The sequence below is a fragment of the Genypterus blacodes genome, unplaced genomic scaffold (genome assembly GCF_046128005.1).
Source record: "Genypterus blacodes isolate CSIRO-AG114 ecotype Tasmania unplaced genomic scaffold, CSIRO-AGI_Gbla_v1 ptg000064l_1, whole genome shotgun sequence".
NCBI classification, from domain to species: Eukaryota; Metazoa; Chordata; class Actinopteri; order Ophidiiformes; family Ophidiidae; genus Genypterus; species Genypterus blacodes.
This window is the reverse complement of record NW_027466876.1, coordinates 3,281,952-3,307,500: the sequence shown is the minus strand read 5'-3', so window position 1 is coordinate 3,307,500 and position 25,549 is coordinate 3,281,952. Positions and strand designations below refer to the sequence as shown.

The window sequence follows — 25,549 nt, the reverse complement described above, 5'->3', positions numbered from 1 at the left end:
TGGCTGTTATATGGGAACAAACTGAACACCAATTATGTTTCCTTCTTCTTTGTGTTTCCACTATGACCGCTGTGCTCGCAGGAGTCCATTAAGATAAGATAGGTTCAGATAATTCAACAAATCAGTTACCCTGGCAACAGATAACGGCAATAACACCTTGAAGGTGCGACTGGGTATAGTTTCACAGCTCCGTGGCAAAACAGCGCGGAGATGTGATTATGACTGACACACAGCAGCTTCCTGTAACAAACTCCTACCCACAGACATTTGCCACCTGTCACTACGACCGCAATGAATTATTACTGTTTTGCTGCAGGATAGCGGGGATGCGGTAAAAAATAATTCAATATATTTCAATTGGGTGTACTTGACTGGGAGAAGCTGCAGTAATGAGTGACAGTGAATCCACTTCAGGACGTGCTGTGAAGTCAAACGTCTGTCACTTGTGTGTCCAGCTACTCTGAGTCTCCCCTCCCTTCTGTTTCTTTAGGATTACTGCGTTCTAACTGAGACATGTTTAACATTTCCTCTTGCAGACTTCTTTCCTGAGTGTGGGGTTGTTATGTAATTTCACATTCTGCCTTACCCTCACTTCTGACAGCTTCTTCTTGATGGAGGCAGAGTCTCCTGATGTGTCAGACCAGTGATGTAGCTCTTCTCCTGCAGTCATCAGCCAATCGGTAAGCTCCCTGACGGCCTCCAGGTACTCCTGATGTTCCAATACCACGGCCTGTGCCCGCCGTACGCGCTCCTACAGAACGGACACAGACAGTTAAACACTTAAACACCATTTGTAATGTAATACATTTTTAACATGGATTGAATCGGGCAAGAACTCATTACATGTTTCTGTCTGATAGTGGTGCTGTAATAACCACTTTCACATTGTGGTTTTTAATCTCTCAAACATATATCCTATGATATATTCACGCCACACCCATTTAGGCAACGCCCTAACTACATTTCCCACCATTTCCTATGCTAATTTTGCTATAATTGGCTGCTAAACTTCAGTGGCCGTGACTCATTCTTCAAAATGTGCAATTATCTCATGAAATCTGTCTACTGTCAGCAAAGTTGGCAGGCATGCATACTCAATCAACCTGATGGTGGCACTATAAAACCACCAATTCAACTCTTTGGAACAAGACCTGTTGGGGAGATAGAGGTTGATTGGTCTAACCAAGTCCTAATTGGAGACCACTCAGCCTTGGGGGAGGTATGCATCTATGAAGTAATCATCCTTTGTACCTCGACCAAAGCTGTGAGGTCATCAAACTGAGCCTGCAGCTGGGTACGGGCGCCGTGGTTAAAGCTGGCGTCGCCGGTCTTCTTGAACAGCTCTCTGGCTTTCTCCTCTAGACTGGACAGCGCCACATGGTGGTCTTCCAGGTCAGCCAGCAGGGCTCTCAGTCGGTCCAGTTGGGCCGCCTTCTCCCTGGGGCCCGGCTGGGGGGTGAGAGGGGCGCATACTTCTCGTTCCACGGCCTCCATCCAGCACTGCAGCTGGGCGACGCTGTCCAGGTATCCCCCCCACTGAGACACCGTCCACTCCAGCCGACTGGACCAAAGACAGTGGATTGGTTTAGTTAATCTGAGCAAACATGTGGTTGGGGTTTGAAGATACAGCTCTAAATGAAGGACGATCAATTCATAAATACAATAACCAGATTAATAAAGTGGATGATTCAATTATAGACATTAGTAATATAATATAATTGCTTTCAGTAAGATTTGATCCCTTCAAAATCAATAGTATATACAGTTAATTAAACCATAATGGGAAACATTGATTTTAATACTTCTCTCGTTTTATAGAAATAAAACACTGTAAACTCAGTCTATGTAATGAAATGTAAGTAAATGTTTTCCTACAGAATGTGCTAACCAGATGCAGCGTACATATTTAAAACAGCTCCTAACCAAGATTTATTTATATTGTGTGTGATGCTGGTTTCCCCCCTTTATCATCAACACAAACAGGCATAGATACACACACACACACACACACACACACACACACACACACACACGCACACACACACACACACACACACACACACACACACACACACACACACACACACACACACACACACACACACACACACACACACACACACACACACACAATTTCCCTTGCCATCTGTTACCCCTGCACACGCAAATAACACCAAATATCCCCACACATGCTCCGGCTTCACCTGCTCCCTCTGGCCTCCTGCGTCTCTCTCTCCCCATAAAAGGCAAACACACCCCATGTGAGCCCCACCGTTTGCCATCCACCATTTAATCCCTAATGAGATCAATTTATTTTAGATGGGAGGGGCAATAATTGCTCAATTAAACACACACACACACACGCACATGCGCGTACATCCACATACATGCAAGGACACACAAAAACGCTAAATCAGACGCATCAATCACGCTTACAAAATGAGACAAATACTTCTCATTAGACACTTAACCTAATAAAAATTTATGGCGCAAAGACATCAATCTCTCACGATACATAACCTGATCGCACAACAGAGACGTTTTAGGGCACGGATAGATAAATAGTCCCAGTATTGTGTAGGAGCAAAACAACAGGACCATTTTACAGCTCACACCACCTCTTTTAGTTAATATGCAGGAATGTTAATTACAAAGCAGTACTCATTCCTGATATTTATGCTGTATGAAAGTGATTTATAGAAGTTAATGTTGGTTTTGATGCCATTAAGTTGCCATGTAGTTGAAGGTGTGTAGTCTCTACCTGTGGCAACTCATGGCGGTCACAAGCAGTGTGGCCCACGCATCCTCCACTTCCTGAAGCTGAGAGCGGACCACTTCCTGGCCGGCCGCCCCGTAGCTGCGCAGGGCCAATTCACCTTTGCCCATTGCCATGTTCAGCTTGACCTCCCCCTCCCCCTTCAAAAGCAGGATATCCTGTGCAAACAGTGAACTGGATTTAGATGCTGGATTTTGGATGAAAGCTCGAGCAAACAGTCCCCTCTTGTGTTCACGGCAACAACTGCAATAGAGGTTCAGCTTAACAATGTAATGAGTGCATGATACAACTGCAACTGCAATCCATACTTCATGCATGTCCTCTCACCTGCACAGTCTCCAGCTTCTGTTCTAACTCCTGTTTGGTCCCCATGGTGCTGTCTACCGTACCCAGTCGCTCCTGGATCTCCTCTAGCCAAGCCCAAACACTCTGGAGCGTTTCCCCAAAGGCCTGGCTCTCCTGGCAGCATCTGAGCTTCTCCCTGGCTGCCTTCAGCAGGGCCTGGTGCTCCATCTGGAGCTGACTAGTCACCCTCGCCTCTCCTCCTGACCCCCGCCCTGCCTCAGATAGAGACTGGGCCTCCTGGCTGAGACGCTCAATAGAATCCCTTGCAAGAGGAAGAAGTTGAGCGTTAATGTTCATGTCAGATTATTGAACAGCTGATGGGGGATGTGAAGTGATGCCAATGCTACGACCTTCACACAACCACATGTACCTTCTTGCCAGCAGCTCCTTGTTAAGGTTCTCCATCCTCTCCAGCTCTTCAGTGCTGTCCGGGGATCCTTGCTGTCTCTCCTCCCCCAGAAAGGGGTCACTGTTCAGGCTGATCTCCATCTGCTTCAGCCAGTCTCTTACATTGTCTGCACAGTCATCAAACCTAGAAAGGACAGAGCAGGATAGGACAGAAGATTATAAGAGGAGAGGAAATATTCCCGAAACGCAAAACACAACAGGAACATCAACTCACTTTTTCTTGAGGTCAATACTCTCCCCTAGGTCTCGTTGGCTCTGGGAGCAATAGTCCAGATAGCTCTTCCACCCCCTCTGACATGAGGAGAGATGCTCTTGGACCTGTGAAGCCCCAGATTTTGGCAGGTGGAGCTGGAGTGTCTCTGCCTCCTCACATACCAGAGACAGACGCTGCTCACCTTCTGACGTATGCTCGACTGACACCTGTGGAGGAAGCAAGGGGGGGAAAAGGATGCAGTCCCACTGAATGCTGATGAGTCAAAACCCATCGATCTCTTGGATCTTCAGGGGGTTTTCATACAGAGAAGAATACGAGTATGATTTGAAATAGTACCTTCAACCTTTGCAACTTCGCTTCAAGAATGGCAACGTCTCCTGATTGGTTAGAACACTCCTTTAGCTCCAACTTTAGATCCCCAAGCCAGGAGTGGAAGTTTTGGACGAGCTCTGGTAGATAGAAAAGAAAAAAAAAAAAATAGGTTACCAAGTTAAAGATGAGTGAGTGAAGGAAAGCAGAGAACAAATGGGTGTGAGGGAACCATGAGGAGGAGAAGAGCAGACAGGGATGTGTTGCGGCAGATGCAGTGTGTGGGTGTGTCCGCACAGCGCAGCACTGGGTTGCCTTGGCAACAAGCCCAAAACGACTCCCCTGAGGGCCGACGTGACAAGGGCAACATTACTCTCCGAGGCACAGGTGTGTGTCTGAGCAACGGTAGTGCATCAGCGTACGAGACAGCGTGTGTTAATGAAGTGCAGGTTGTAGTGGGCGGTTTGAGTATCCTCAAGGGAAACATATAGGATAATCACGACTAAGTCTGCCGTACCACCACCGCGAACAGATGACACTGTATCATGAAGTAATGCACAGTATTACATCTTACCTTAAGTGTCAATAAATTGCTTATTTCTCATTATTACCCCATTATAGTGTCTGTCTGAATCCAGTTATTGTTACAATATGTGATTCACCACATATGGGAGGGAAGTAAATAAAAACACATTAATTCAGTGGTTCTCAAACTTGCCGTGAACGGCACGGACAACACGTTTTTGTTTTTAGATTATTTCTGGCCACCGGGACCCCTTTCCGAAACAACCAGTGGGTCTGGCCCCCCCCTGTAACTCCCCCTGAAACCTCTGGTTACAGGGGGACCCGGAACAAGTTTTGCGCAAGTGTGCCGGCAACAGACGTTCCCGGTTCCCGCTTTCACGCGCCAGCGCCCGGGTTTGAGTTTGAGAACCACTGGCTTAATGGGAAGTTGGGCTGGGCCAGGAACCAAAGCTGTTTAGAAAGACAAGGAGAAAGTCCCAATAGCCCTTAACATGAAAGGAGAAAAGGAAGAAACTTTGAGTCAAATGGGTGAAAATAAATAAATTACAAAGACACGTAATAATACAGAAACTGAAATAAAATATAATTGAATCCCAATACAATGTCAAGATGGATCATCAAGAGAGACAGAGCTAGGGAGAGAGAGAGAGAGAGAGAGAGAGAGAGGGAGAGGGAGAGAGAGTACGAAATAGCACCTTTAAATAAATAAATACAGGTCATGATCCTGAGGAGGATCTAAAAACCATAGTCTGGTGAAAGGGGGGGTTGAGGGGGGTTTGAGGCGCTTTGGGATCACAGAATCATCCACATCCTTTACCATTGAAGTGGAGCTGCAGTTCGTCTTGCAGGCTGCCTCTGGTCTTGGCGCAGCTCTGGGCCACAGCCTCTGTCCGCTTGGCGATGGAGGTGAGGTCAGCTGAGAGACGTGACAGCTCCTGAGAGGGATACGACCTGCAGAGGGCGTTCAGAGCCTCTCTCGCCGAGTCCATGTCCGCCCGCTGCTGCTGCACCACGATCTGCAGGTCCTGTGTAAGTGACGAGAGGTGAGAATGACAAGCAGAGAGAGGCAGAGTCCATCTATCTATCCTCCTGAAGTGTCCATGAACAAGAAGAGGGAAGCTCTATGTCTGCTTCTGTCAATGAGTTTGGCTGAATTAGGACTGAATTTCTCCTTCAAGGATGAGTAAATAAATACATTTAAAAGTTTATCCATTCCCTCCAGGGCAGATTTTTCTGTTATGGTTGCTATAATAATTAAACAAAAGTAGCAATGCTAATGAGGGCATCCATTTAGGTAATTTTAGCATGAAATTGTGAATAAGATAGTTCTTGATCAATTTATTCACACCATATGCCACATTAGCTAATGTAAATATAAAAGCTACCGGTATCAATTATTCAATTTTAATCTCCGGTGTAAGTAAAGGGAGTGATTTTCTCTCAGCCGTACCTTCACTGTGTTAATGTCTTCTGGTGAAGTAGCCTCAGTGAGGTCAGACAGCGAACCCTCCACTCCCTCCAGCCGCTCGGCCATCTGGGACATGAGGTCCTCCAGTCGCTGCTTCTGGAAGCTGAAGTAGGTCAGAGCGTGTTTGGCCTGATTGAACACCTCCTGGGCGTGAGACATTTTCTTCCTCAGGTCCGACTCTAGCACCTGGTTAAACCAAAGACATTAGTCGCATTGAACAGAATGAAGAAGTAACAAATCACATGCGCACAGAGATTTGCACAGAGTTTCCTCCTGTTGTTTCAGTGTAACATGCAGAGGGTAGCACATTACAATGAAACACCTTATGTGGCAATTTCTGCCTTTGAGTTGTACAATATACTTGTTGTATTAAATCCACGATATATTAACAGACTTTCACAAGAATCACACATTTCTACAATAACAAATAGAAGAGAAGAAGAATTAGAGCGCATATGGCCGCCAAGCCTTGTTCCAACAGTGTGCTGGCCTAAATAATGGCCCATATTGCATCTGTCACTGGATACATTCGCTTTACTTTAAACTGCAAACGGTGAACTACTTACAAAAATAACAAAGCTATCATGAATCATACTTAAGCTTCCGATTATGAATATGAAATTCAATGCAAAATACAGATTTATTCAGGGTTGAGGGTTAAACAATAACAACGCTGATAAACAAGTGTTAAGTGTTAAGTGCATAAAGTAGAGAAGCAATACAGGATCAATGCAAAAGGATCAGATTCTCAGTATTTGTGTTGCATTTACCTGCATTTGTAACGGGACTTCCTGAAGTTTGGCCAACTCCTTTAATTCCGTCACTCTCTCCTGCAAGCAGTCCAGCCGCTGCTCCTTCTTCTCAACTTCAGCCTGTGGATCAAGACCGCGTGTGTTAAATCACAGCCCGCTCACAGCTCCCTCTGCTGAGCATTACACACAGCTACCCAATGTGCGCGGACCTGAAAGGTGGCGAGATGGACCTCCGTCTTCTGCTTGTCACTGAGATTGGTGACGGCGTCGGTGAGATCGGCGATGGAGACGGCGGTCCACTGGTTGATGTCCTGCTCTGTGGTCTTCAGGTCCTCCCAGAGACTAACGCAGTAGCCCAGCCTCTCTGTATTGGTTTGAATCCTCTCTGAGACCTGAAGGGAGGACACACCACATCTTAATAAACAGAAATAAAAGGCAAAGTAATAACAACCGAAATCACTCCTCATCTTTGTTTTCCTGTCTCACCGTCTCTCTAAATTTGATTTTGACAAAGGATGCTGCAGGATGGGGAGGAAAGCGAGACTTAATTGGTTTGACAGAAGTGGGAATGAGATGTGAGAGACAAACAGGAAAGTAGATAACGTGTCTAGACTTGTTTATATTGCTGTCTCATTTCTGACAGCTGAGCAGCCTGTTAAAATCCTGCATGCTGAGAAAATGCAAAAACAAACAAGAGGTAAATATCGTTAAAACAGCACCGTTTCAACAGGAAGACGTTTTGCCAAAGCCTTTTACGATTGTAAATGCTCCTTCAGCTTGAGATCATTGTTATTCAGACATAATTGGATGATATGACGTGTGAGGATCAGGACGATGCCTTCATGTAATAAAAGGTGAAAAGCTGAACAACACAACAACAATATGGCTTTCTTACACTGTATGATTGTGATGTCAAACCAGCCACTTCAAACGCCACTCACCTCCAGCCACTGGTCCCGTAATGCCTCCATGTCTCTCTGGATGGAGCCGGTGTCAGCGTGGGGAACCTTCTCCAGCTCTCTCTGCAGGTCCTCTGTGGTGCTGATGAGCTGGTCCATGTCCTCCTGCTTGTCTCTCAGCTCAGCTTGAATCGTCTCATGCTGAAAAGAAAAAAAAGAAATAGGAAGTAGTAACAGCAGGCAGCCACTAGAGGGAGAGCTATAAACTGGCAAGGTATATAGAGTTTACACTTTCTGAGAGAACTGAATGGCTTGGAAAGATATTATCCTTGAAAACGGTGACACTATAAACTGATGAGGTCAAAGGTCAATATGTATTGGGAGTTTCTGACCCGTGTGAAAATCCTCTTGGCTTCCAGAGCACTGTGATTATGGTCGGGCAGGTTGTGAGCGACGGCCTGGGCGTACTCCACGGTAGTGCTGAGAACCGACTTCAGATTGTGAAACTGACGGAGGAGATCTACCAACGCCCCGCTCTGTTCCTGGCTACATAGGCAAAGAGACAAACAAAAGCTGTAAAACATCACAAAGCATGGCCATAGAAATTTAATTAAAAAACAGTTATAACAAAGATTTAAGTCAAAATCCCTCCTTCTAATCCATCCTCACCCATTGCTGATCAGCGTCCTGACATTCTCCCAGACTGTATTCACCAGCGCCACCTCCCTCCGAGCCTCACCGGCCAGGTCACTGTCTCTCCGGGCCAGCTGGCTTCCTTTCTCCTCAAGCCACTGATGGGAGTGCTGCAGGGACCGGAGATCATCCTCCAGCTGGACGAAGAACCGCAGCCTGGGAGGGAGCACAATGAGGATTACCAGCCGAGTTCCAACAAATGACATCTCAATTTTTCAGGGAAAAGGGATTTGCCCACCTTAGTCTGGGCTCATTATTGTATTACTGAATTACTGTCCATCACTGCATCTTGAGTGACTTGTGGTGGATAGACAACCATGCAAATACCTGTTTTGAAAGGCCTGCACAGAGCTCTCTTTGGCCGCCTCTTGCCCAGCTTCCTCCTCCAGTTTCTTCAGATTCTTCATCACCCCTTCCCTCCTCTCCCTAAACGAGCTCCACAGGGCCCCTAAAGCATCTGCTTCACTTTGCCTCCATCCCGCACCTTTCTGTACCTCCTCCAGAGCCAAGGTGAGGCCCACAGCTTGTCCCCTGCAAGACGTTCTCCCCCGAGGGTTACTAACATCTTTGGAGCCCTGCCACTCTGTCCCACACAGGTGAAGGTGAGCCTTGCTCAGCTGCCCATCCAACCCCACCGCCCGAGCTTCAAGCCGGGCTACGTTGGCTGCCACTTCCACAATACCGTGGTGCAGCTCTTCGGCTTTGGAGCGATCCCAGCTCCCTCTGCCCTCCACTGCCTCATGTAGGCGTCGCACAGCCTTAGCTGCTGCTCCGTGTTTCTCGAGGAACACCCTGAGCTCAGTAAGGCACTCTTTACGTAGGAGCAACAGGCGCTGGGATTCACTGAGCGGTTGTAGGCAATCCTCCTTCCAGCCCCGGAGCTGCTGTTGGGCCTCTGGGGTGGAGCAGAGAAGGAGGGAGGATTCTCTCTGCTGGAGCGTCTCTCTCAGCGATGCCTGATCCTGCAGATTTGCCTCATGCTCCTGGGACAAAATGATTCAATTAGACATGTTAAAATCAGAGAGCTTCAAAAGTAATCAATACAAATTTACTAGAGTGATGTAATTCTTCATTAAAAAACTATTATTTCTCACCCTGAGCTTAGTTAGTGAAGCATTGAGGTCAGCGATATCAACCTGGGAACTACTTCTGAGGTCAGACAAGAAGTTTTCACTCTTGTGGGACAGAGTCACCAGTGCCTGGTCAAACAGCTTCAGCTGGGACAGCTGGGACTCCAGCAGCACGAGCCTACAGAGACAGTGAGGCAGTTTGGGTGAGGAATACAACACAATGAACAAGAACAACAAATAATAATAAGTAATGTATGAAGTAAGCAATGAATCAATCTGTAGTAAACTGAATAGTTGCCTGTGTGACATGCTGTTCTTCAGACTTGTGCATCTCTCCTGCAGTTGTGTGAGATCATGAGTGAGATCTTGAACTCGTGCTTCAGGCGCTGTGGGGTACAAACACAGGCCCAGATTCACCAGACCCTGGAGGAGAGCTTCATAGGATGGAGTCTCCTTCTGCATTTCCTGCAGAGATAACATGTGATAGAACAGGTGAGGCTCAACCAAAACTCAACCATGTCTGCTTTAAATTCTATTATTAAAGTAGATTTATTTACCTGGACATTTTGCAGTTCATTTCTAAGCCTGACTTTGTCCACAGAGAGCAGTTGGGTGTCCGGACAGCAAACACACTCACACCTATCGAGCCAGCTTTTGATTGAGTAACTCTCCTTTTCAAACCTGCAAATACAATGACAGCACTCAAAAATATGGCAACAAGTCAAATCAAAGACAATTTATGCTGCACGTTCAGCATACATTCTCTGCACGTTCAGAGAATGACAAGTGTAAATTGGTGTCCCTGATTAAATTACTACACACACGCACACAGATTTCCCCAGACCACTATGTCCTGCAAGTAATCTGTCATACACACACACACACACAGTAGAAACGATCACTTCAGCGAGTCTATTGGGTGAACATATAAGATTAAAGGTATGTTAGTTGACCCTACAAATGTACACAAAGACCCACACTGGTAAAAAGGATTGAGTGAAATGGAAGTGGTGTCATACTGCACTTCACACAGGTTGTTCTCCATCATGTCTGACGTGACAAACACACCTGCAGTATTAGACAGCACCTCCTCTGGGTGTCACAGAGGACACAAGGACATGGGGACGCATCGGGGACAATTTGACATTCAGCCAATTGTTTTTTACTGTTGGTTTTTAATTGATTTGGATCAAAATGTGTTGCTGTCGTACCTTTGCCACAGTGCCAGGAGGCTCTCTAGTGTTGCTTGCTTTTCTGTGGCCTTTGCCGTGTACTCCTGTTGTTGTTTCTGGAGTTTAGCCACCTCCTCCTCCAGCTGACTGCCCTCTCCAAGCCTCTTCATAGCTGAACACAAAGCTAACAGTCTGGGCTTCACCTTCTCCACACACTGGCACACCTCCTGCAACAAAAGCAAATACCATGTACTTCATATGTATACAAAGATCGAACATTTATATACAGTGGAGCAGAATGTATTAGGCTACTTACTACTACTTCTTTCTTACCGTGTGATCCTGGAGGTGTTTGTAGGTCTCAGATGATGATGTACAATACGTTACTGAACAGTCCAACTTCTCTTTGAGATCACTCATTGATTTCTTGACCTGATTAAGACGAGAAACCATCAGAATCTATGCAAAGTCACTACAAAGACATGAAATACTCCTACTACTAAGTAAAAAGTCTCTAAATAACAAAAAATGTTGCCCCAAAATGACTTTTGTACCATCATACCTGTTCCAGGTTGTCGTTGTATCTCTGCCTGTAGGAGGCGCTCTGATTGAGGCGCCCACCCAGCTGCTCTACCCTCTCCTTCAGCTCTTCCCACGAGCGTCTCATCTGGACGAGTCGTGTTCGGATCTGCCCGGCCTCCCCGGGGGTCACAAACCCTGACAGGGCCTCACACTCTGCCTCCATGCGGACCAACGCTGCTCTTCTCTCATCTAAACCTTCCCCCACCTCCTGCAGGGACACAATGGGGGAAGAATGAGAGTGAGGGAAGAGTCGGATACAAACATTGTTTTTTAGAAATGCTGGGCTGAAACTAACGGAAGCTGTAACTAATCAAATCTGTCTCCGAACTTCCAGAATTCTTGCTATCTCAGTTTTTGGAGATGTTGTCAGGCTACATGGGATTATCTGTTCTCCAGCGTGTGTTATTTATTTTTAAATTTTTCCATATCCAAATCTTTGCAGCAGCACTGACCCAATTTCCCCTCTGGGAAAGATTACATTTTCATTTTACTTCATCTTAATCTTAATAACCTTCAGGCCCCTGAGATACATTACACACACAAGGCCAGTAGACACTTTCAAATATTACAAATATTATACAGATATAATAATACAGACATATAATACATGTAAGACATATAATACAGCCTCTAATACTGTATAAAAAGGAATTGCATCACATACTTCTACTATACTGATGTGTTTGTCCAGGGGATTGGAGGAGGAGGAGGAGGAGGAAGGGTTTAAGGCCTCTAGGTTCTTCTCCTTTTCCACGATCCAAGATGAGAATGCCTCTGATTCGCTGCTGAAACGCTCCCAACCCACACACGTCCTCTCCAGCTGGACAACACTGTAAGACACAAATATATGAGATTTGTACGTATGTTTGTTCCGGTCCTATCTTTACTGTCACAATGTACAAAACAGCATACTTCTTTTTGAGGTGGTCTTGAAGTTGTTGCACTGCCTCTCTGGTGGATTGAGCCTGCTGTATGAGAAGAGTCTGAGTCTTTGGACCGAGTTGAATATCTGCCGACTTCTCCAGGAGGAAATCAGCCTGTATAGCACACTGCTCAAACCTTATCAAGAGCTCCTGTAGATGGGAATGAAGATTAAACACGAGGAAGCACGGGGCACATACCGATGCACATGCAGGTCAATACACACACACACACACACACACACACACACACACACACACACACACACACACACACACACAGACCTTGTTGTGCTGCAGTTCGGCTTGTAGGCTGCCCTGGCTGTTGAAAAGAAGCTCTTTGTGGAGCTCATTGTTGGTGTCGCTGATAAACCTCCACACTGTCTCTCTCTCTGCCTCAAACTCCTGCCAGGCACTCAGAGTGGCCTGAAAATGATGAAGAAATCGGGTAGGTAGAGTTATAATTCATTTTAGATGTTTTAGATGTCTCACACAACATTGCAGGAACACACGCCTATTTTAAATCAAATATAAAATTCTAATTGGACCTTACAGTATATTAATATTTGTGAATGATATTGATGGGAATCTTTTCACACACATTTTTGCACACATGTCAATATGAGCACAATGATTTGTAATAACAATCATCCATTATACCTGCAGGTTGTGCTCCTTTGCACCTGCTTTACAGTCGACCTCTCTGAAAGCTCCTTCCAGTTCCTGTAGCGACTGGCTAAGCCCCTCCCCTTTTTGTACTTGCCGGCAATGGGCCACCAAAAGCTCTGCCTCCCTTCTATTTGCATGCAGGTGTTTCAGGTGTTGCTGCAATAAATACATAGACACGGTACTTAAGGAAAAAACGATGAATATAAAATGCATTATTTTAAAGGAATGCTTACTCCAAAGAATCAACCATAATCCTTTTTGTAATGTATAATTTCTATGATATATTGGTGATAAAATTACACACACACCTGATAAATAAGGTACAGTTGCCTGGCCTCCTCCAGGTCCTCGGCATCCAGGATCATGCTGGTCTGCTCCTCAGCCTCCTTTCGTGCTCTCAGGACCTCCTCCAGAGCACCACGGACCTCCTCCCTCAGCTCCTCACACTGCAACATAGCAGAGCCCTCCTCCCCCCACTACCAGAAAGTGAGAGAGAGGGAGAGAGGGAGAAAGAGAGAGAGAGAGAGAGAGAGAGAGAGAGAGAGAGAGAGAGAGAGAGAGAGAGAAGCTGAGCATCAGTCGAAGTGGCTTTTTGGGGAGGACGAAGACAGAAACATTTGGGACATCTCACACATTATACCTGACAGAGTGATGAGAAGAGTCCCCTCACATCGGTTGAGAGTTTGGCGAGGGCTGCTCTCTGTCTCTGTAACTCCAGTTCAGAGCTAACCTCAGATAGCCCAACAAGACGACTCTTGAGCCACAACAAGTCTTCCTCTCGACCCTCTACTGCCTCCTGCAGGGCCTGAAATTAATTCATATCTTAAACAGGTCTGCGTAAATGCAAAACGAATGATGAGGGAGGACAATCTGCTCTGAACAGCAGCCTAAACCAAGAGCCTTTATGGAAATGTGCTCACCTGAATAGCAGCGTCCACTTGCTCCTGATGACTAGAGTTTCTTGCCGTCTCTCTCAGGAGCCTCACCTGCCTCTTCTGAGATGAGAGCCAATCTGAAAGCTCACAGAACCTAAAGGGAAAAACAACAAAGTCAAGCTCAATTCAGCACACAAACTCAAAGACGCTTGCTATAAGAGAGTGAGTATGTGTCTTTGTCAACAAGTACCTCTCGTTCCATTCCTTCCATTTATCAGGATGATGCTCCAGCTTGAGGTGTGCACTCTTAATTAGCTCTGTAACCTCCTCAACAGCTCTCCTGCTAGAGTCAAGCACTCTGCAAGCTGGGGCATTGTCAGGCAATTTGTGACACAGATCCTCCATGTTCTTAATCCTCTTATCACAAATTGTCAGAGGGTGGCGCTCCCTGAAGAAAGTCTGCAGGTGACAAAGAAGAAAAGTGTTGAACTTTGAAGGCCCCACAATGAGGACACTGATGTTCAGTGACTTCGCCTTTCATTCACTCATACTGCTGCTTTAATCTGATTTTAAGATTCCACCAAATTCCGAGGCTCACTCTGTGCTCTTTGATCACTCGCTCACTGGTACAGGTGCCAGACAGGACTTGCATTTCTCTGTCCAGCTCCGCCCTGCAGTCTTGTAGGATCACCGCAACATGACTTCGCTCCACCTCCACCTTCAGACAAAGCAGGTGGGACGGCACCTCACCCTGGATGTCCTACAAAAATACAGTCCAGTGAATGAGACGTAATTCCTGATATGCATGAAGTCTGGGACAATATTGTACCACCTCTGATCTTCAGAAACAAAGCCTCCCCTTGAGAGAAGAAAACATGGCAAGGGTTTCAGGATGCACTAGGCTAATTGGAACCCTGACTTGAAGGAACTCTATCAAAGATAAAGCTTTCCATGGTTAAGTTAATGAAGTATTGGCTATGTGCCTCCAGGGATATTCAGTAATTAGTGAGACTGAGAAGCGTGGTGACCCCTGACCTTCCAGTGTTTGTGCAGCTTGCGGACAGTTTCTTGCAGCCCCTGCTGCTCCTCCTCTGGTAGGATGTCCGTAAGCTCATCACATGCTTTCAGGAACACGCTCAGCATCCGCTGGTCCAATTGGGCAAAAAATTCCTGTTTGGAGAGTGCAATTACAAGAAATTTCTAAGGGAAGGAATTCTTTGGTGTAAATGCTTAAATGATATGTATCCCTCAGCTACATGGTTAATTCAGAGCAGGAAGTTACAGGTTTAATCTCACAGTGTGTTTTTTCAGTAATTCCTCAGCGTCTCCGGTCTCTCGCAGACAGCCCTGAGCAATCTTCAGCACTCTCTCCAGCTCTTGACGTGAGTCCTCAAACCTCCTCCTCAGGCAGTTGTTGGCCTCTTCCTGCCTTCGCCACTCCCCAACCTCCTTCTGCAAAGCCTGAGAGGAGGAATGGATTGAGGGCAGGGCGAGAGTGATTGGCCTCACCGGCAATGTTGTATAATTACATTATTTGTCTTACATCAAGCAAAATCATAATGAGACACATGAGTAATGCTAATCTGCGCCGCTGCCTCCTGGGTGCTATCCTGCTGCTGTAATCTCATTAATATAATCGGCGTGGCTGGTAATGCAATTTCTGTGTGGCATTCTACTGTGTGTACGTGTGCACATACATGTATGACACCCACCTGTGCTGAGCTCTGTATCTCAACCAGTCTCTTTTGAAGAAGGGAAAGGTCAAAATTTCGGAGCACCTTACTGGTGGACAGCGCCCTCTGCAGGGTGTGGTGGTTTCTCTCGATCACCGACAAACAACGCTTACAGCCTTGTTGCTGGTTTAACAACTCCTGAGGAAAACAATGGCAAAAACGCAATAGATACTCGCGTGCGGTTCAGCACTTGCATGACAACATCTTCATCATCATTGTGTCTAACCTGCCACTTGTGTTTGTTCTGGGTCAGGGCCTGCGTCTCTGGGTCTCTCGCCGCCGAGGTGATACGACTCGCCCGCTCCAAGGCTTGGTAGAAAGTAGCAATGTGCTTTTCCATCTCTTCCAGCAGAGGCAGTAGGGTGTGACACTCCCTCACTATGGATGGACACTGCTCCCTCACCTGGAAATGGATAAAGGTGTAAACAACATGATGGAGAGAAGAGAGAGAGAGAGAGAGAGAGAGAGAGAGAGAGAGAGAGAGAGAGAGAGAGAGAGAGAGAGAGAGAGAGAGAGAGAGAGAGAGAGAGAGAGAGAGAGAGAGAGAGAGACACACACACTGCGCTCCCTCTGATGGTTCCTACCTTACTCAGCTGGCTTTTGCCGGTTGCCATAGTTGCCATGACCCTGGCAACCTCATCCTGTGGTGCATCCTTCGCAAGGAGTTGAGCACTTCGGGCAGCCAGCTTGTATTGTGTTTCCATGGCAGTGACCTTTTGCTTGGTATTCTGAGGTTTTTTTGTGGAGGGAAAGGGTAAATTCAGACATGTTTGAACTCTCACAATTAATTCTGGTAAAGGTGGTTTGCTTTCCTCACCTCCACCTCCTGCAGAAAGGCTCGAACGCTGAGGAAGGACGCCTGGACGGGAGCACTGAGCTTGGCCTCTGCTGTGTCCAGTAGCTCTTTAAGGGCTGATACAGCCTTCAGATGGTCCTTCCTCCACTTCTCCACCTCATCCGCACGTGCAAACTACAGAAAAGGAAACATTTGCGATTGATTTTACACCGAAAAATGCAAAGTGTTGACATATTGATATGTTCTTCCACATTCATTTACTTGTTTGACTTTGACAAAGAGGTCCCTCCATCGGCCATTCAAAAGAAGTAATTGCTGCTTGAGATCGAGCGACACAGTTTCATCGCATGTTTCAATAAGGAAGTTCCCCGCATCGTTCATGGCGCCGTGCTGATCCATCCAGTGGCTGAGATTCCTGAAAAACTCCTGAGACGAGAGAGAGAGAGAGAGAGGAGACGCAACAACAAAAGACAAAGGCGAATGAACAAAGACAAAAGGAAACAAAGACAGATAATCAAAGAAAGAAACAAAGACAAGAGCATAAAACTGGGGTAATTAGCTGTCTAATCCTTAGCGGGAATGTGAGTGTGACAGTGCGGTAACCATGGCAATGCCACAACTGAAATATCCTTAGTGGGATGTTGTAAGTCAAGGAGATGATTTGATACTTGAGTGGAAACCGCTAATAGGATTACACTGAATGCTTGAAAATGAAGTATATTTGATTACTACCACTCTACAGCATAAATAACTGTGTGTACTTCTTCACTTCAACTCTCTCTCTCATACCCGTTTGGCGTTTTCTGGCTGGCACAGGGCTGCCTCTGCGTCCTCGAGCCAGGCCTGTAAGGAGGCCACGGTGGAGCTGTACCTCTCCCAGTTGGACAGCACCTCCTCCAGCATGCTCCTCACACTGCGCACCTCCATGGACAGGCTTCTCCACTGGGTCACCACCTCCCGCATGAACCTGCGCACTCCCATCTCCCCCTCATCCGCTGGTGGAGAGATAACGCAGAATGAACCACAACTACAACAATGGCAGCAACAGCGACTATTATTACTATATTTTCTATGTTTTATTGTTACTTACATCGTACTACTGCTACTAGTGCAAGTATTACTAGTACTCCTTTCACTGCTACTACTAAAATAACACTACTGTTACTACTACCAGCCCTACTACTACTATACACCTAATGTTACTATTATTATATTAGTATTACTTTTACTGCTAACCTTTTGCTACTAATACTGGAACAATCATTACTACTGCTGCTACTACTATACTACTACTATACTACAACTATTCCTAATGTGAGTACTGCTACAGCTATCCTGGTTGTCGGAGCCCAGATAGTACACATTGTACTTTAAAGGATTTCTCAGACAAATCTTTGACCTGGAAAACTCTCTCAGCAACAGAGACGTATGTATGGAGCATGTTTGCCTTGAGTGTTTCACTAAAAGTAGTGCAAACTCTCCAGTCCCTTGCGCTTTGTACCACAGATTAAAAAATGATCATCAGTAAGTGAGGGGCTGCAAAAGCAATATCCAGTTTCAAATCAGCACATCAACCGGCTAATGCAATAATTGTAAATGTCAGAAATTGATTCCTTATCCTCCCTCCCTCCCTCCCTCCCATCCTATCCTCCCTCAGTTTGCTACAACCTAAAGTAAGCCTTGAGTGAGATCCAAATTATCTCCCATCCAGCCAATCAGAGCCCAGGGCACTGACTACCAGCAGGTGGGAGAGAGAGAGAGAGAGAGAGAGAGAGAGAGAGAGAGAGAGAGAGCCTCATTTATGGGCCCGACCAATCCAAGATGTTTTTCCCCGATTCCTCGCTACACCTCGCTTCTCTGCTCTGCATACCCTGAAGCGGCGCAACCCTGAAAGTTAATGAAACCAACAAGCTAGCTCAGACTGTGCCCAGAGAGACGTGCAGAAGTAGAGCAGCCCCTAACTAGCAAATGGGGTCGTATTCCCCACTGAGCGCTGCGAGTGGAGGAACCTCATTTAGCCGTAGCCTGCAGACTCTCTCCCCCCTCTACTTCGCTGCAAAGCCAGACAGGGGAAAGACCGAGTTGCTGGAGGAGAATGTCTCACTGGCTACTGCGTTGTTGGCAGGTGAAAATAATCGAAGACGGGATACAGCGAAGAGTAGTGAAATATTTATCGTACTCAGTGTTGTGATTTAACCGAGGTATCCACTCGTATTTCAGATGAAAGCCACGTAAAAAAAATATAGGAATGCAGTAACTTCCGCATGAATAGGTGTGAACTGGCAAGAAGAACATGAAGAAGAGGATTTTTGTGTATTACTGGCAAATATCATCAATCATAAATTGAACACTCACCCGAGCTGTCAGCGCTGACGTAGGCCTCAGCTGCGCACTTCAGGGACTGGAATAAAGCTTCGTAATTTTCAATGAAACGTTGCTTCTCCACAAATGACTGAAGAGGGAAATAACAAATATCATCCCACGTCAACGAAAGGTCAGTGTCCACAATGGGAAAGCTGAAAACAACATTAGATTTCCGGAATGTCGCGTGCAAAGTGATCAGAAGGCTGAACTTACCATATAGTTGTGTAGCATCAGTTCCACAGACTCCTGCCGGCCGTATTTGATGATCCAGGATTTGAGCTTGGACTCGGCTAGAGTGAGAAAGGCCTGCATGTGGTGCTTGTTTTCCAAGAATTCCATCTTAGACAAGTGGACGCTGGAAGTTGTAGAAACAAAGTTCAACCTAAAAAGGACAAAGTCTGCTATAAATCCAATACTGGATCTGTGTCGTATAACATACTGTATACCAGGTTAATACTCAACGAGGACTATATATTTGAGGTTAGTACCTTTCGGCCATATCTTGGAGCTGGTCAGGGGGAACAGGGACTCCATCAACACTTCTGTCCTTGTGGATTCTCTGAAACACCTGCTGGTGACTCTCCAGACTCTTCAACACATCCTACAGCACAAATAAATCCAACAAACAAACACACAAATACTCATAAACACCGACACAGAAATATATTTTCAAGATGATGTCATTCCACACTGACCTTGTGCTGCTCTAAGGCTCTGCGTACGATGCTGGCCGTCTCATCATGCGCCTGTTGGAAGGCGATCTCCTGCCGCAGAGCTCCCTCAGCCTGGTGAAGCCATGCTCCAACCACATCCAGAGGAGCTGGCAGAGATCTGTCCAGCTGCAGGTGCCAGTCCAGCAGCTGGCATGAGGAAAAGAATGGAGACGGTAAGGAAAGAATCTGAACATCTGGTAGGGAAAGTTCTTTACATTTGATGGGTTTTTTATTCATTTTGTTTGAGAGGAGATATTTATATTCAAGAGATTGCTTCACGGAAAACTGCCTGTGGCGTGATGGAAACTCAGACAAAAGCAATGAAAAACACATTATAATGAATTGCCTTCTTTTCATCTTGTCTTTTGAAAGAATGTGAATCTAGAGTGTGGCTGATGGTGCTTCCTGCTTCTCTCACCCTATTAGAAGCCTTTTCCCAGGCCTGTTTGACCAGAGCCTGATCCACAGTCAGAATCCCATCCTTCTGAGTGGACTGCAACGCTCCATCCACCTGCTTCCTCCGCAGCTCTAACTGTACGTGAAGACTCTTGAACAACTGGGAAAGGGAGAGGCGCAATCTGATCCCGATTCACAGTTCTAAATATGTTACAATTCCAGCACATGCAGACGCCACAACAAGTGCGAGATCACATGTCGCATACTCTTGCAATTAACACCTTATCAGGCACTCACAAAAAACTGGCTAATTAACTTTGAAACCTGCCCCCCCTGCTCTGGCTCTCCACTCTCCGACTCCTCTGAATAATGTGTAAAGAAATGGGGATAACATGCATGCTGCTGAATATGAAATATATCCCCAGGCTTGGTGGAATAAGCCAGGTTGAATCAAAATATGACAACTGCTGCCTGATCCCCACAGTGTAATTCCACTCATTATGCTTATAATAGAAGCGTCTGTGCCCAGGGTGCCCAGTTTGAACTGAGCACACACACACACACACACACACACACACACACACACACACACACACACACACACACACACACACACTCACTCACTCACTCACACACTAACCTGGTACTGTTGAGTGAGATTGCCCTCGGTAGCTTGAGCCTGCATTGCATCTCTCTCCAACTGGTCCAGCCACATTTTGAGCTCCCTCAGGCCCTTGCGCTGCTCTCTCTGGGGAGGCCAGGGTGGAAGAGCGAGCGGCGGGTGGCCGAACATGGAAAAAGACGGGTGCAAAGCGGGGGAAACAAACACAGGGGAATTACAGGGGAATTGAGGAGGAAAATATGGAGATAAAAAAGGATGACAGATAGAAATGATAAGCCAGGGAGACAGTTGAGAGATGGGTGAGAGGAGAAGAGAACAAAAGCAAAAGGAGAAGGCAGAGCATGTACTGTTAAACATGATCTCTGAATCTTCTCATAGGACAAAGCATCAGAAACTCACAGCTGCCAAAAACACTCAACACTTTGAGTCTTCCTACTAACAGTCATTGGATTTCAAGTAGCCATGATGATAATTCCATCCAGATGTAGTCCATACAGAGATCTTTACAACCGTTTTAGAGCTTAAAGCCCCAGTTAACAAAGAGAATAAACAAATTCAGCACAAACTGTCAGTGTGAACACAGAATGTGAGCAACCACAGCAACACTCATCAGCGGTGTGAACAGTGTGACAGTGGTAAGTGCAGCTTTACACCACATCCAGACTGTGTTAGCGACCGCTATGCACAAGCGTTCCATCAAATATGCTGTATCAGTGCATACGGCCAATGCCAGGGGCTGTCATTGTCATGCTAATGGGACCGGCAACCATAGCGCTTGGTGGAAACCTTAATAAATGGTAATATCACATCTTATTATACCGGACTTCCTTTTGTTATCATGGCTCGGAAAACCCAGCGGCAGATATATCACATCAGGTATGATAAAGTGCCAATATTAGCATACAGGCTCTATTTTGACATGGAGGAAACACGTTTAATCTCACCTATACGCTGTACAGTAGGCGGGGCTACTGTAATTCAATAAAACTGCAGGAAAAATAAGCTTTAACTCAATTTATATGGAAACCATGGATGGATGCAATGGCGCTAATGGCATTGGGCTGTGAGAAATGATGGAAAACCTGCTCTAGGGATCTTAACTTACTATATAACCTACCTCCAACATTTCCTCTATATCTCGAGGGGCAAGACCGCGCTGTGGGGCAGAGGCCAGCAACAACAACCACCACCACCACAGGAAAAGCAGTCAGCACACAATAACACCAGAGAGAGAGAGAGAGAGATGAAGAGAAAGAGAAAGAAGACATAAACAACAAGACACCGTCACTGCCAGTCCTACTGAGTCACAGAAATGAAATGAGTTTGTTTTAGCCTAGCTGGATTAGCATACAGCAGGTTTGGGGTACGTTTTTTTTATTATTAATGTTTTATTGCTTATTTTATTGACTGTGACACTTGTTCTCGTGTGGTCATATTACAGATGTCCCTCAGGACAAAAGAGCACACAGCTGCTGCTGTAAAGCTTAGTAACAGCGACAGGAAGGTCACAAAGTGTGCGGCGACCGCATAACATTTAAGCTAGTTTAGAGATTTCAGTCAAAAAAAACACAGCAAGTTTGCTAGCTCATTAAATAAAATATGAGAAAAGTCAGTACTGATTAGACTCCATTTTCTACCAAACACAAGATGCTAAACCAACGTTTTAGCCAAATAGTTTAACAATTTAGGGCCTTCATTGCTAATGGAGTTCACCATGTAACTGTGACGGGACTGGTGGTCATTATGCTGTAGCTGAAGAACGTCACAAGGACTCAGTTTCTTGTCACATAAGCTTCCTGACACCATGGAAACTCTGAAACATTGCTGTGATTTAGACGTGAGGCATGGAGGAGGGCAGGTAGCGCTAGCCTAGCAGTGTGGTGTATGAACAAGACAGCAAATGACCCATGATGTTGTAGGAAAAGGCTCGACATGTAAAAATGAATGCATGATGATTTGAAAATGTATTAATTATCATTTAAATGATAAAGTTTTTACTGGAATGACCCACTCTGCACCTGCGACATTTAAGAGGAGACACAACATGCAAAACCAGCTACTTAACAAGGGATTCAGGAGGAGAGAAATCTGACAGCGAGTTATACCTCCTGCTCTGCCTGTCGCTCTGTGTCGTTCTGCTGTCTGTCAGGGTGATGCTTCAAGAACTGGGCCACGTATGTCATTATGGATTTCTCATCCGGCTTGTCTACATCTACATCTAAGGAGAGAGAGAAATAAGTTATTGTTATTATTGTGATTCAAAATCTTAATTAAATGAACAAGAAATCCATTCCAGGTTTTGTTTGTTGGTTTCAGGGTGCCCACTGCCATGGCCTAATGCTTCCTAATTACACTGATGTCAAGCTTGATTTGTCAGAGTTCATTCTGAAGGGCGGCCGTGAAGGGGCACAGATGGTGTTTGGCAGAGAAGCAATATATGATGGGAAGATACTGAAGTGAATGTTAACGTTATATATTTCATATCATTATGGAAAATAACATGTACAGCTGTTTATAGTGTTGTGTGACGTTGCATATTTTAACACAAAGAAAAGGGAAATGAAGAGGTTGAGCCCATTATGTTGCAGGTCAGAAAATGGTTTAAATAAAAGTCTAATGATTCTCTTGTATCACCAATTGAAATGTTATTTACCCTCTGGGTCAAGAAGCTGCGGAATGCCCAGCTCAGTCTCAGCCAAAGAGAAGGCTTCCTGCAGATTCTCTCGGTTGGGGCGCCTCCATGCAAGCTCAATGTCAACTGTGTTGGGCCGGAGGGCGAGGATAACGGCGAAGAATGCTAAACCTGTCCGCCAACTGGGACCGAAATCCCTCACCTCAATCCCCAGGCGCCTAGGAAGGACAAAAGCATCACAACGTCACAATGTCACAACACACAAACTACAAAAACGAAAAACATTTCATCCTCACATTATACTGTGTATACTCTGTATTAATCATATATAGTTTTTCTAGAAAGACAATATACTTGGTGGCTGTGTGCTGGACCCATCTCAATAAAGCCGTCCTGGCCCCGCCCTGCATAAGGGGGAGGGGCTTCCTCTTCACTGGCGGGCTGGTGGTCTCTGTACTGCTGGTGGAACTGTCCAGAGAGGAAGTGCTGCTGGACAAGGCCTGGAGTGCTGGGAGGCTACTGGTGAGCTCTTCAATCTGTGGCAAACAGGAAACAGGGAAAGAGACAAGACACAAGGAAGGAATTTTGAGGATTCTTTAAAGGAAAATAATCAGCTTCCAATCTCTTCGGACTATCATTCACTTCAATTTTTGGTCATTGTAATTTTGTTTACTTGTTGATCTGAATGATGTTTCATTCACACATTGTTCAATAATACACAACTGTATATACATGTATTTTCAGTCACTCTGAGCTCAGGGCTTTCTTTATGTAGACCATCCATGTGGACAAATAGAAATATGTGTATGAGTTAGGACAACAATACCAAGATATATTATCAGAGCGCAGCCCAGCAAATTCTATTCCATTCTAGACTATTGTTGGGAATTTGTTACCATGGACACATAATCTACTTCAGTGAACTGGCTCCTCAGAATTCCCAAAAATCCATAACCACCACTGTGTAATAAACTACATCAATATGTCTCGAAATGAATGAGGACATTTCTTGAGACTTGTGTATTTCCTGTAACATCTTTATGCTCGGTGGAATGGAAACCATCTCCTGTACGAGCGTGCTGATGCTGCAGAGAGACTGTATGATATTAATCTGTGCTTGTTCATCTGTGCTTGTCTTGCTCACTGTCAGGATGAATTTGAAGATTGATTTTTAAATTTCTCCCCATTGAAATTGCTCAGCTACAAAGAACATACATTTCCTCTTTCTTCCTGATGAATAAAGCCACGATACAGTGTTAATACTGTATGCCAAGTTTTACTGGGGATTGACCATAAAACATACATTGTACAATATTATGCACACTGGAAACATTAATAAAAGATTATCTCCACTACGAATCTGTGAAATCTTACCTGGAAATAAAGGATGATGGTCCACACCAAACCCAGGACAATTGATGGCCGTCCATCCACAATGTCTGTTGAGTTGATGTTGACTAGTTTGATCTGTGACAAAACAATACGCAGCATTAAAACATCTCATAATGGGACCAGAGTGTGAATAATTGTGATCAGATCACATAAACACAATTTCCCTCAATCTGGGAGCTCAGACTTGGACATATGTTTACACAAAATGAACAATATGTGGATGTAATCCTCAGCACTACTGGGTGCAGATAATCCTGACCCTATCTTTTCCTCATCCTGGACAAGCCAGAACGGTATCATATGCAGCAGTGATGAATTATACTGACCGGAGATCCTCTGTAGGCAGACTGGAGGGAAGATAAGAGAATGAGAAGAGGAGAGAAGGGGGGAGGGAGGGAAGGAGAGAAGACAGAGAGCGGTTAGAGGCATAGTCAAGATGTGTTCGAGTGCAAGGACATGCCTCATTGACTGTGAAGATGGTAGGTGCTGCGGCATCCCTGAGGTGATGCAGGTAGGGGTTGCATCACCTCAGGGTAGGAAGGGGTTGACCCTTGAGGAGAGCTCTATCACCTCCACACAGGCAACAGGGATTAGATCCAACAGAGAGCAAGAGAGGGGGGGGTTGGTGAAGAAATCAACTTGTATCTAAACAGTGATGTGATGTTGTGTGTTACTGAGGCAGTGCAGCACAACAGGTCATCTGGTGGTAACATATGACACTCCATGTCATCGGAGGACAAGTATGGAGGAGGAGATTGGGGACAGAGGGGGGCGGTGGTGGATAGCAGCTGATAAGATAAGAATATGTGCGATACATGTTTGTCATATTAGAAAACACAGCAGGTTAACATGGCAAACCAATACAGCAGTGAGAGGTCTGGAGTGATTCATTAAGCAACACACACCAACACAAAATCCCAAGCAGTAGAAGTAGAAGTATAGAATACTATAATACTATAATATATACGCGAGAGAAACACTTGTAGAGGGTGAAAGCCATGTTGTGGTCTTGACAGACATGCATCAAATTTACTCTCTACTGCATATTTACATTTAATTTTCTAGACTATCCATCAAGTCTGTTTTATACACACACACATACGTGCACACATACACACAGAGCAAAGCGGTGGCCACCAGTGTCTCATCTCCAGACTGCAGATTACTGGTTAAGGATTTACGGTTTTAACCCTGTCACACGTGAAGAAGTCAAATCAATGTCCC

General features: G+C 45.5%; 3 protein-coding genes across 3 annotated transcripts in view; all 3 read right to left on the bottom strand.

The window, feature by feature from the left end:
* Positions 1-9,616, bottom strand: part of LOC143004072 (nesprin-1-like) — a 70,808-nt gene extending 61,192 nt beyond the window's left edge. Inside the window, exons 1-16 of the mRNA XM_076154915.1 lie at positions 9,484-9,616; positions 8,717-9,372; positions 8,366-8,545; positions 8,089-8,242; positions 7,739-7,897; positions 7,007-7,189; positions 6,816-6,917; positions 6,028-6,231; positions 5,395-5,602; positions 4,080-4,192; positions 3,744-3,949; positions 3,492-3,653; positions 3,104-3,383; positions 2,762-2,934; positions 1,252-1,561; positions 587-751 (exon numbers count right to left, since the gene is read on the bottom strand). Coding sequence (XP_076011030.1) covers positions 587-751; positions 1,252-1,561; positions 2,762-2,934; positions 3,104-3,383; positions 3,492-3,653; positions 3,744-3,949; positions 4,080-4,192; positions 5,395-5,602; positions 6,028-6,231; positions 6,816-6,917; positions 7,007-7,189; positions 7,739-7,897; positions 8,089-8,242; positions 8,366-8,545; positions 8,717-8,796 — 2,679 coding nt within the window. The 5' untranslated portion in view covers positions 8,797-9,372; positions 9,484-9,616. The remainder of the gene's footprint in view (positions 1-586; positions 752-1,251; positions 1,562-2,761; positions 2,935-3,103; positions 3,384-3,491; positions 3,654-3,743; positions 3,950-4,079; positions 4,193-5,394; positions 5,603-6,027; positions 6,232-6,815; positions 6,918-7,006; positions 7,190-7,738; positions 7,898-8,088; positions 8,243-8,365; positions 8,546-8,716; positions 9,373-9,483) is intronic.
* Positions 9,617-9,765: 149 nt separating this feature from the next.
* Positions 9,766-13,266, bottom strand: LOC143004079 (nesprin-1-like; the record flags this gene model as incomplete). The annotated part of the gene is made up of 10 exons (XM_076154928.1): positions 13,111-13,266; positions 12,794-12,958; positions 12,419-12,559; positions 12,126-12,286; positions 11,878-12,043; positions 11,194-11,421; positions 10,965-11,063; positions 10,671-10,858; positions 10,017-10,140; positions 9,766-9,924 (listed from the first exon to the last, which is right to left on the bottom strand). Coding segments are annotated over exons 1-10 (1,578 nt in total), but the record flags the coding sequence as incomplete, so codon positions are not given.
* Positions 13,267-13,436: 170 nt separating this feature from the next.
* Positions 13,437-25,549, bottom strand: part of LOC143004071 (nesprin-1-like) — a 32,558-nt gene continuing 20,445 nt past the window's right edge. The window contains exons 5-27 of the mRNA XM_076154913.1: positions 24,652-24,672; positions 24,308-24,400; positions 23,288-23,469; positions 22,955-23,151; positions 22,407-22,519; positions 20,320-20,427; positions 19,702-19,839; positions 19,266-19,430; positions 19,059-19,171; positions 18,784-18,952; positions 18,562-18,658; positions 16,996-17,201; positions 16,468-16,632; positions 16,228-16,380; positions 15,995-16,138; positions 15,637-15,813; positions 15,390-15,548; positions 14,974-15,138; positions 14,713-14,847; positions 14,276-14,437; positions 13,928-14,136; positions 13,723-13,831; positions 13,437-13,607 (exon numbers count right to left, since the gene is read on the bottom strand). Of these exons, the coding sequence (XP_076011028.1) occupies positions 13,437-13,607; positions 13,723-13,831; positions 13,928-14,136; positions 14,276-14,437; positions 14,713-14,847; positions 14,974-15,138; positions 15,390-15,548; positions 15,637-15,813; positions 15,995-16,138; positions 16,228-16,380; positions 16,468-16,632; positions 16,996-17,201; positions 18,562-18,658; positions 18,784-18,952; positions 19,059-19,171; positions 19,266-19,430; positions 19,702-19,839; positions 20,320-20,427; positions 22,407-22,519; positions 22,955-23,151; positions 23,288-23,469; positions 24,308-24,400; positions 24,652-24,672 (3,351 nt within the window). The remainder of the gene's footprint in view (positions 13,608-13,722; positions 13,832-13,927; positions 14,137-14,275; positions 14,438-14,712; positions 14,848-14,973; positions 15,139-15,389; positions 15,549-15,636; positions 15,814-15,994; positions 16,139-16,227; positions 16,381-16,467; positions 16,633-16,995; positions 17,202-18,561; positions 18,659-18,783; positions 18,953-19,058; positions 19,172-19,265; positions 19,431-19,701; positions 19,840-20,319; positions 20,428-22,406; positions 22,520-22,954; positions 23,152-23,287; positions 23,470-24,307; positions 24,401-24,651; positions 24,673-25,549) is intronic.